Source organism: Selaginella moellendorffii, unplaced genomic scaffold, assembly GCF_000143415.4.
Source record: "Selaginella moellendorffii unplaced genomic scaffold, v1.0 SELMOscaffold_204, whole genome shotgun sequence".
Classification (NCBI taxonomy): Eukaryota; Viridiplantae; Streptophyta; class Lycopodiopsida; order Selaginellales; family Selaginellaceae; genus Selaginella; species Selaginella moellendorffii.
In genome coordinates, this window is record NW_003314464.1 from 1,230 (window position 1) to 12,753 (window position 11,524).

The following is an 11,524-nucleotide window of genomic DNA, read 5'->3' on the forward strand; positions in this document are numbered from 1 at the left end:
ATGGCATTGATTTCAGTAATGTAGTGTTCATTCTAACTGTTAACATTCGTAAAGACAATTTCCAACAAGCCAAAATTGATTCTAATGCATCCAATGGTATATAGTATAAGAAAAAGTGATAAACAGGGCATGTACATGAAATGTGGAAACTTGGTGGATTCTCAGCCAGCTTTGACAAGATGGCTTGCCACAGTGCTGTGTCATAGATGTCACTGATGCTGGGATTGGCAAGGAGGTGGTTCTGGAGTTGTTTGTTTGTGATGGTTTTGCCATAAGCCTCTCCACGGTGCTTAAGTTGTGTGGGAGCCTGGTGGATGTGTGGCTTAGAGAAGGAGAGGGTCACTCCCAGGCGTGTAGAAAACAATGCTGCCGTGTCAAACTCAATAAAAGTTTTTGGAATCTGACTTTGTTCTTATGTCAGGATTTCAGGATAAATACAACACAGAGAATAGGCCTTGGCCTTGCTTTAGAGGGCTTCACTAATAAGATCTACGAGGCATAGAACATAGTTAAATTCATCACATTTGTTCCTGTTATTTTCAACTGCAAATGTGTTGTCCCATCAAGCCAGATGACTACTCAGATTCTTCTCAGATAATTCAAATTCTCTGCTTGAGAAAGTTGTGATCACAACAAACAAGTACTTCAAGCCACCTGGATTGCTGTTAAGATTGGATCGTGAGTTAAAAGCTCTTGGATAGATTTCTTTCACCATTTTTTCCCGGTCTACACAACTTAAGTCACATGTAAGTTCATTGGCTACCTCATTGTCAATGCCACTTTGGTTCAGTGCGCCAGATAATACTAAGATATATGTGAAACATCAACTACTCATGCAACTTAAGGAAGGTTAGTATGACACATGTCTTGGAGCTACACATAGTGGCCTCCCATGCCTCACTTCCATCATCAATAGTACGTGATGAGTGAGAACGAACGAGATGCCTTTAAAAGAATTAAAGAATAGACAGATTTACATAACATATAATATGTATAAGATGAGCATCTCTAGCAAATTTCTCCAGTTGTACCTTGAAGCATTGTTCAAAAAAAATGCAAAGAGTAAGACAAGCATCCAGATGACCATTGTGTTTGTGGTGCCATATAACAAGAGGATCTACCTCCGGAACTAAGTGACTTGTGCAACCTTTCTGAGCCACCCAACTTCGACAACACTTGGGCCATAACAATCCTCTTCTAATGTTTTCTGATCAGACAAGTTGCATCAAAGAACTTCTTAATTTCATGATTGGAGTTTAGACTATGACCCTTTACAGGAGTAGTGACAACAGAAGTAAGTGAAGTTTTTTTTTTTCTAGATTCTTGAGAGTCCAGAGCTGGTTGCCAGAATCTGGTAATTGAACTTATAGATGTATACTCTTTCTCTTGGTTTTGAAGGTATTCTTAATCAACTTAGTTGCAAAGACTAATGAAGAGCTCATTGAATTGCTAAAATACTTACTGGTGGTGGGGAGAATGCAAAGAGAGACTCTCCCATTCTTTTTTGACAAATTGTCAACTACCAAACTTAGAAAAGGATAATCCCAGGATCTTTGCCAATAATATCTTCCCCTCTTTGACACGGCTAGAGTGGATGCAAGTGCTGAAGCTGCATTTTGCACCTGCAAAGTTTCTGTGCAGTGACGAACATCATAAGTCATTGTTCTATTATTTTATTTTTTTAAAATGTGTTGTTCTAACCCAAAGTATGTATGATTGCATTTTTTCATATTGAAAACATTCTTTACTTTTTTCCATCGGAGCTGGGATCCCTGCTAGTACAATTTATGAGCGCTAAAGGCACGATGGTGAAGACGAATAAAGAACCGAGGAGCTCATTCGCTGTTTAAGAATAGAAAGACTCAACTCTGTTTGAATGTCCATGCTAGCGCTTTTGATGGATTCTGATCACAAGAACGAAACTGAATGCTTACAGACTGCGTTCAGCTGACAAAAATATCGCAACGTTTGAAATCCTCATGCTGGTGTTGGGGATATACACGTTTACAAGTGGAACAAAGTTAAACACCTCACATCGGAAAATGGCCGGTAATGAGCCTATAAGTCAATCACGAGACGGTAAACCAGGGATTCAACTTAGGAAAACTAGGAAATGTTTTTATGGCTAGAATCCAGTTGGCCAGAATCTTTACCGTTAGATCAAAGGTAGCATAGTTACATTCTAACCAAGACATTCTTCTCTGAAAAGAAGACAGTCCAGCAGTTTAAATAGCGCACGTTTTTCTGTCGGAGCAGCACTTTTATTCGCTACTCTAGTGGCAATAATAGAGGAAACAAAAGAAATAAATTGATTGCGGGAGACGTCAGTGCATCTTGTTCAGCATGCAAGCTCAATTAAATGTTTCTTGGAAGGCTCCATGAGACCTTGCAAACAGTTCATGAATGAATAAACGAAGTGTCATGGCCGCAGTGCTCTCCACAGTCCATGATAGCTCGATCCTTCAAGGCATATTATTGAAGGACTCCCATAGCTTATTGGCTGACCAATGCAGGGAGATTGACCATATGCATTGGCCTGGGATGAGGCATACTGTGTTTTATTTGATACTCAAGTCATCATCCACTTCTTGTTGCTCATGAAAACCTCATGACCACCGTCAGTGATGAGTGCATGAGTTCTAAAACTGGATAAACTAGAGACTCACCCAGATGCAAAGCTATGCATTCTTAAAAAAAGAATTTTAGCTGGTCATCAAATGGTTGGCGGTTGATGCACTCACTTTCAAACAGGGTGTCGCACACAACGCAACCACAATTACCACTAACAGTTCCTTAGTTAGGGTTCCGCATTTGGTATGGATTAGGGAAACTTTCAGTAGAAAGCTATGGCAGTCACAGCCGTCACGACTGATTTGCTGCGCTCGTGCATCAAGGCAAATTGACTGATTAAACTTCTCATCTTGAAATCTTTGTTTTTCAGGTAGAAGGAGGATCACCTGAAAAACTAGAGGAAAGAAAGAGGACAATGCCTTTGAGTACTGTGACATGCCTAATCTTCTCCTTCAAGTGTGAGTACAACTTAATCAGGATTTCTTTTTTTTAATCTAATCGTAATTCCTTTAGGTCAGCGATCAATCAATTGGTTGCATGGACTTGGGTCTTTAACCAAACTCTATCTCGATAACAACGACATTTCTAAAATTGAAAATCTTTCTCACCTGGCAACTTTGAAACTGCTGGGTAAGAAAACTTTTCTTTAGTCTACTACTAACTCTACTCCTGTGCGTTTCTCTATTAGATTTGTCCTTCAATAAAATAAAAAGCATAGGTGGTCTTGAGACTCTAACAAACCTGGAAGATTTGTCACTATATCACAACGAAATTGAGAAAATCACAGGCCTTGACACACTACAAAAGATCACGTCCTTTTCTCTTGGCAAAAACAGAATAAGGCGTCTGGAAGACGTGCGATAAGAAACACAAACTCATGTTTCTGCTACTCTGTTAAATCCGAAAGCACTTGCAGGTAATTCCGCTTCGCCGCTTAAGAAATCTCCACGTGCTGACTCTCGATGGAAATCCTCTTGCTACGGTTAGTGTGTCTTGATAAATTCATAGTTTCTGACACTTGTTCAGTTTTTTTATTTAGGATCCCGAATACAGGATCTATGTTATTTCCCACCTGAGAGATTTGACATATTTTGATCATAGATATGTAGACAGAGCTGCAGTAAATATTTCCCTTCCAGTGACTTGTCTTATATTAATCCAGCAGGTGGTAGCCGCTAGGGATCAATACCAAGATGACATGACAGATTTAAAACAAAAAGAAGCTGAGGAAGATCTTCTTATTAAGGCAGCTGAAGAGCATGCAACTCGACAAGCACTTTACAAAGTATACATCACATTAATACTAGGATCTCACTTCGAAAATGTGCAGGATGCTAACCTGCTAGGATGTGACACCCTCTTCGAGAGAATGATTTCGGAAGATGTAGAGTACCCCAAACTTAGCCAAGTTCCTGGTCTCCTAGCTTCTATGGACGAGTATTTCCGTCTGGTTTCTCCTCATGTCGATTTTGACGTCCTTAAGTCAGATATAAAGAAAAATATGTTACTGCGACTGAAGAGATTATTGGAACAATTTTAGCTGAATACAAGAAAAAGCATGTTGAAATAGAGTTCTGGCAGTTTACTACAAATGCTTTACTTGACGTCAGGGACAAAGAATCCCGAGAATACGCGAGAAGAATAACAAAAATTAAAAAAAAGGTCTGTGTTCTTCTAGTTTTACCTGATTCAAAATGCTTGCTTGCAGATTCTTGCAGAGGTTCGTTTGAACTCCAGCACAGCAGACAAAAAGCTGGCGCTTCTTAGAGAAGACAACGACCGGACTAGGGAGAAGTTGTTGGAGCTTGAAATGTTCACCTTTGGTGAAGTTCATTGTAAGTCCATGACGAAAATATTCCTATATTATTCTCCTTTTCTACGACCTATGGTCCGGTTTCGACAACACTTTCCTGCAATTGTTGACCAACAAGATTCAATTTCAAAACTAATATCCTTAATAACTCTTCTTTTTACCATGTCTGAACCTTAACAACTGGACCACCTTCGGAACCATAAGAATGTCAGAAAACAACTGCTCTGAAACAGTAATGGCGCAGGCTTCACTTCTTATGGAACAATTTTCACTAGGGGAACTTGAAGTCGACTCAGATGAAGGTCGCATGGTAACTGTTGTAATTTCGCTTTCTTTTTCTCATCCCATCTATTTCAGTTGCTCCGTGACAAAGATATGATACTCAATGCGATTCAAGCTTCTCACGATGCCAGAACACTGAAGATAGACTCACTAGTAACATCAGCTCCTCAATGTTTAACCTAGTTGTGCTTTAACAGGAAGACCAGAGATTGCGTGGGGAAGAGGAAATGCAAAAAGCAATGAACATAAGATTTAGACAAGAAGAAAATAAGAGAAATCGGGAAAGGATTGAAGAGATTGACTTTCTTCATCAGACTACAATTGATGAAATTACCGATCTTCTTGGAAACCTTGAAGTGGGGAATGTTTGGTATGTATTGATCATTCTTCTTCCTTTAAACTATTCCTGTGGCAGATTGGAGCACGGTGAAGCTATGGTATTTATAAAGGGTAGATCTAATGAGTTGAGCTTTAAAAACCCAGTTCCAGGTCTACATTTGAATTAATGTTTTAGATTTAAACACTAACCGTGTACAAGACAAGTAACAAACATGCTTGCTTTTTGTTGCCTTCCTCAAGCTTTTCTCACAGTCAATGCAAACACTGATGCGTTGATGTGTTTGGTAGGCTTTGTCCGCAGACACCAAATCCAAGTGATGATTGATATGGGAGCTACACACAGTGTGATATCTGAAGACTTGGTTAAGTTGTTAGGATTGAATGTTGAACAAATATTGCCCATACACTTTCAGTTTGCGGAAGGTGGGCAAGTAGCCAGAAAATTTGTGAGTGATGTTCCAATAAAAATATCCAAGTGGAAAGAAAAAGTGGACTTGGTAGTGTTGAAGATACTAGATTTTCAGATTGTGATGGTATGGATTTCTTCAACAAATATATTAAAGGGATTTATGGTGCTAGACAAATTCATATCACATTGAAGTTAGAAGGATGTCCCGATGTGTCCTTCAAGTTGCAAAAGCGCTCTTCAAAGGATTGGGATGTTAAGTTCCTGACTATAAGAGCTGCTCAAAAAGCAGCTAATAAGGGATGTCGGACCTTTTGGGTTCAAGTGATGGAAGTTGAGGGTGTTTGTGACTTAGTTCAAATTGGTGATGGGGTTGATTATGTACCAAAGTAGATATTGGAGTTGTTGGCAAGGAATCAGGATATCTTTTCGAAGGATTTGCCTAGGGCTACCTCCTAGCCGTGAGGTTGATCATCGTCATTCTGGGTTCTATACCACCTACAAAGGCTCCATATTGTCTGAATATCAAGGAAATGGCTGAACTCAAGAAGCAACTCACGGAGCTTCTTGACAAAGGTCATATCCCACTAAGAAAGTCACCTTATGGAGTTCCAGTCCTTTTTGTTATGAAAAAGGATGGAACCATGAGGATGTGTATCAATTATTGGGCACTCAACAAGATCACAGTCAAAAATAGTTATCCTTTACCTCACATAGATTACTTGTTTGACCAACTCTTAAAGACTAAGTATTTTATGCGGCTTGATTTGCGGTCTGGGTATCATCAGATATGGGTGGCAAATCAAGATGTGGAGAAGACAGCCTTTAAAACTTGGTATGGATCTTATGAGTTTCTTGTCATGCTATCTGGGTTATGTAATGCTTTGGCAACATTCAACACTATGATGGATAGAATATTCAGAGATTATTTGGACACATTTATTGTCCTCTATATCAATGATGTTCCAGTCTTTAGTGAAATGTTGGAGGATCATTTGAAACACTTGGAGCTGGTGTTTCAGAAATTGCATGAACACAAACTGTATGCTAAGGAAAGTAAATGTGCTTTTGGACAATTGCATATGAACTTTCTTGGACATATAGTTAGTGGTGGTGTAATTGAGGTGGATCCAAAGAAGGTGGAAGCGGTGAAGTCCTGGGAAGTTCCGACCACAATATCAAATGTTCATTCCTTTCTCGGTTTGGTGAGATACTATCACAAGTTTGTCCACAATTTTGCGAACTGTGGTTAAGATCTCCTTCAACCGTACAAAAGCACGTTGACAAGCTAGTGTCCAATGAAACAGTATACTACTCCATTAACTCAGTCAATAGAAGAGCAATTCTTTTGTTCTTAGGATCCCAGATTTTAATAAACCCTTCAAAGTGCATTGTGATGCATCTGGCTATGCTATTAGTGCCGTGTTATAGCAAGATTGTGATAAAGCAATTGGTGTTATGCTAAGGCGACATGGTTGTCCCATTGCATTCTATTCCAAGAAATTGGATGAAACCCAACAAAGATGACCAATGCACGAGAAAAAGATGTTTGCTATATTGTCGGTGTTGGAATATTAGAGACACTATTTGGGTGGACATACCAAGGTTTATACAGATAGTAACACACTGAGCTACTTTGCTACGCTGCCAAAGCTTATGCTGAAGCAGGTTCATTGGCAAGAGAAGCTTGCTAGATATGATATTGAAATCATATATAAACCTGGTAAAGATAATATTGTTCCGGATGCATTGAGTTGTCAAGCTCAGTTCCAGGCAATATCGGCAATCAGTTCGGACTAGTTAGAGGATGTTTGAGCTAAGTATGGAAGTGATCCATTGGCAAAGTCAATTTTGCACCATGTGGAGTTGTTGAAGCAAGACACTAGTAGTAAAATGGCGAAAGTTGCTAGTCAAACCAATGTGAAACTTCACTTCTCAGTTTGGGATAGGCTTATATTCTATAAGCAAGAAAGATTGTATCCTCCCTCTAAGGATCTGCAGCAGTTGTTTCTGCAGGAACATCATGATGTTCTAGCAGCGGGACATGGTAGATAATACAAGACTCTTGCTTCATTGAAAGAGGGATTTTTCTGGTCTGGTATGGAAGGTGATGTAACAGACTATATCCATTCCTACCCTATATGCCAGTAATGTAAGTGTAGAACTGAGAAGCAAGCTGGAAAGTTGCAGTGCATTTCAGGATCGGCATGGCCACTTTAAAGTGTGACACTTGATTTAGTCATTTGCTTACTATAGTCTAAGGGTTATGATACTTTGATGGTGGTTGTGGATCAGTTGTCGAAGATTACACACTTCATTCCAACTATGGAAACAGTGAATGCAAAACAAGTAGCAAAGCTCTTTTTCCATGAGGTAGTGCGGGTTTGTGGTCTTCCCAAAGAGATGATCTTGGATAGAGATTCGAGATTTACGGGAAAGTTTTGGGGCATACTATTCCAGTTTTTTAGTACCAAGTTGAAATTTAGTACAGCTTATCATCCTCAAACTGATGGGTAGACCAAATGTGTGAATGCTCAAGTTGAGGATTATCTACGGTACTATGTTGCAGCGGACCAACGTGACTGGGTTGAGCATTTGGATATAGCAAAAATCTGTTATAACAACACATTTCATAGTGCTATTAGCTGTTCTCCATAGGAGATGTTGCAAGGGAATGCTCATGGGGTGCCTCAACAGATTGTTGTTCCGACACCAATGTTTGAAGTGTTGGTTTTGGCCATTGAGACTTATGTGGAGAAACTACGCCAAAGTTGGTCTAGAGCTACTTAGGTGATGGGTAGAGCTTAGGATAGGTATCCACCGGATAAGGATCAGCATTGTCGGGATGTATCCTATCAAGTGGGAGATCAGGTGTGGCTATCTTCCCGAAACTTGAACATTAAGGGATCTTTGTCTTAGAAGTTATTACTAAGATATGTTGAACCCTATCGGGTGTTGAAACGATTTGGTGATGTATCATATCGGTTAATTGGGCATTTTGAGTGTACTTAGACTAGACAAGCATAAGGACAAAATTCTTATGTGCTATTAGTTAAGCATAATTAGCCCGGTAAGGAGTGTCTTGCACTAGCTAGTGACAAGAACCCTCGCGTATTGAGACTAATCCCTCAATATCGCTGGATGATAGCTTACCGTGTCTGCCAAACACCCTCACTATCATGCCCTTTGTATTAGTCTTATTTCGGTCCCAAATGCTAATTATGGAAAGTATCTAGATTTGCTCATTTGGAATATCTATAGACTGTAGAGATTGTCTTGAACATGAAAGGGACTGACACATGGCAAGTGTCGTGACACATGAACTGAGTCCAAGATGGAGTTTGACATGGAGTCTGATAGAGAGTCCAAGATGGAGTTTGACATGGAGTCTGATAGAGAGTCCAAGATGGAGAGTCTAAGAAGGAGTGTAAGACCAGGTTTAAGATCGGGACTAAGACTAAGATTAGGTCGAGACTAAGTTTGAGTCCGAGTCCAAGTGTGAAAGCCCAAAGTGATCATCTCCCAAATCCTAGGGGGGTTGGTGGGTCCTTGTGGAATAGTAAGGTGGAAGACTTTAGTGGAACTAATTTGGCCAGAAAAGGCTAGTGTGACCAAGGAAGGCTACATCCACGTGGTGGGTGATGATGTAACCATTGAGGAGTCTAAGGTTAGAGTGAATACAAATGAACAATTGGAGTAACTTAGTGAAATGTTCAAGAGTTGGCTCTAGCTCCCACGATAGATCAGATGGTCAATGCTCTCAATCCAAGTGTGGGTTGCATTACCTACTTAGATAACCTTGAATGACTCATTAAAACCTCACTCTAACCACATAGTTGGGGCACTCTAGTGGTGGAAGATGGGGGGAGTACCCACGAGGCTGGGTTGTGATGTTTCGAAATGTCATCCCAAAGTCCTAGATTATAGAAAAAAAGAGGAGTGGTCTTCTTACTTGGTGACCAAGGGTATGGTTACATAGTGAAGGAGCCCTAGAGGTTAGTAGGGCTTAGTAGATGGGCCTTTAGGCATTAAACCAGTGGTGGTATTAGCAAGCACTGGCATAGATGGAGCAGGACTTGGTGAGGATTGAAAAAGGGATATTGGGGGATGGTGTTCCTTAAGTGTTGAGGCATCCTAAAGATCCTAAGGTGTGGTTATGGAATAACCACTCATAGATGGATAGCCTAGTCTTGGAGAGATGAAACTGTATTGTAGGTGGTCTTGGACTACCAATGGGACAAGGGCAAATAGATATAGTCTTAGTATAATAGGTTGAGATGTTGGTGGTACCTTTACCTTCCTTAGCCACACTTGCCTTTTTTAGCCAAATTGGTTCCATTGGAGTCCTCCCCCTACTATGATTTTGGAGCTCACCAAACCCCCTAGGGTTTGGGAGACGATTACTTTGGGCTTTCACCCTTGGACTTGGACTCGGACTTGGTCTCAGAGTCAGTCTCGGTCTTGGTCTTGGTCTTGGTCTCGTTCTCAGTCTCGGTCTCGGTCTTGGTCTCGGTCTCGGTCTCGGTCTTAGTCTCTGTCTTGGTCTCAGTCCCCATTTCAAACTCCTTCTCAGACTCTATCTCGGATTCCTTCTCAGACTCCTTAGATTCCATCTTGGACTCCTTAAATTCCTTCTTGAACTCCATCTCAAACTTGTTGCGAATGTGACTTTCGGTATCAAAAGATACTTGTCAGCTAGTCCTTACTACCATGATGGTAGGAGGTCGGTACTGCTGATTCCCTTTAGAAGCCCCTCTTGTCCAAGTGTTAGCTTACTGGGCTTAGCATTTGTACTTAGCTAGATGAACATAAGGTAGGAACTTTTATGTGTTTCTAGCTAAGCATTCTCGGCCTAGCTCTTAGTTCTCTTTTGCTCTATTTTGCACTGGCTTGGCAAGAACCCTCGTGTGTTGAGACTAGTCCCTCAATATCGCTGGATGATAGTTTACCATATCTGCCAAACACTCTCACTATCATGCCCTTTGTGTTAGTCTCATTTCAGTTCCAAATGCTATTTATGGAAAGTGTTTAGATTTGTTTATTTGGCATATTTACAAAATGTAGAGATCGGCCTGAACACAATGGTGTTCGTCTCGTGTCCAAATTCGCAATCTAGGGACATCCCATATTTAGTAAGTTTCAAGTTTGTCCCAGAGACTAACTTCTGGTACTAAGGGAGGCTTGGGGTGAAAGCCCAAAGCATGTGTTTTTCAAAGGGGTATGGTCGTGTAAACAACTTAATCTGCCCATTTATAATAGTTGTCTAAATCTTTCCGACGGGGTTGATTTCTTGTTCAGAGGAAGTTGGGCCTTTGGCCTTCTCCCTATGTCCCTATGGGCAAGGATGTATCATTCCTTTGTAAGCCGAGTGGTACTCGAAGCAGCAAGGGTGGTTAACTTCGTTAGTCATTTCCTTGTCGGTGAAAACTGAAGGGTGTTTGAGTCTTAACGTCTTTGTTAAGTCATAACTCATTTAAGTCGGTGTGTTTCCCCTATAGTGTGCTTTCCGTTAACTTTCGGAGCTGTTTCTTTGACGATTTGCTAGACTTGGGTATGCATAGACGAGGACGTTGATCTTCCCTAAGCGGGGGAGAGTATCGCAAATGTGACTTTGGGTATTGAAAGATACTTGTCAGCTAGTCCTTACGGACACTCTTTCCTTACTGCCATGACAGTAGGAGGTCAGTACTGCTAGTTCCCTTCAGAAGCCCCTCTTGTCCAAGTGTTAGCTTACTGAGTTTAGCATCTGTACTTAGCTAGATGAACATAAGGTAGGAACTATGTGTTTCTAGCTGAGTATTCTTGGCTTGGCTCTTAATTCTCTTTTGATTTGTCTTGCACTGGCTTGGTAAGAACCCTCACATGTTGAGACTAATCCTTTAATATCGCTAGATGATAGCTTACCATGTTTGCCGAACACCTCTGTTTGATAACTTACCGTGTTACACTCTCACTATCATGCCCTTTGTGTTAGTCTTATTTCAGTTCCAAATGCTATTTATGAAAAGTGTCTAGATTCGCTCATTTAGCATATCTATGGAATGTAGAGATCAGCCTAAACATAATGGTGTTTGTCCCGTGTCCAAATTAAAATATAGGGACATCCCATATTT

The 11,524-nt window shown here is 40.5% G+C and overlaps 1 protein-coding gene across 1 annotated transcript; it reads left to right on the top strand.

Moving 5' to 3' along the window:
* Window positions 1–2,846: 2,846 nt before the first annotated feature.
* Window positions 2,847–5,330, top strand: LOC9648394 (dynein regulatory complex subunit 3). The gene is made up of 10 exons (XM_024667807.1): window positions 2,847–2,894; window positions 2,942–3,029; window positions 3,085–3,201; window positions 3,260–3,426; window positions 3,488–3,553; window positions 3,611–4,045; window positions 4,280–4,406; window positions 4,618–4,694; window positions 4,864–5,036; window positions 5,294–5,330. Exons 1-10 carry the CDS (start codon window positions 2,847–2,849, stop codon window positions 5,328–5,330), a joined length of 1,335 nt encoding a protein of 444 aa, XP_024523575.1.
* The last annotated feature ends 6,194 nt before the right edge of the window (window positions 5,331–11,524 follow it).

Coding starts and splice junctions, on each gene's coding strand:
- LOC9648394 (XM_024667807.1), top strand. CDS start 2,847: ATGGCAGTCACAGCCGTCACGACTGATTTGCTGCGCTCGTGCATCAAG. Junction 2,895..2,941: donor TGCTGCGCTCGTGCATCAAG/GCAAATTGACTG, acceptor TTTGTTTTTCAG/GTAGAAGGAGGATCACCTGA. Junction 3,554..3,610: donor ATGGAAATCCTCTTGCTACG/GTTAGTGTGTCT, acceptor TTTTTTATTTAG/GATCCCGAATACAGGATCTA.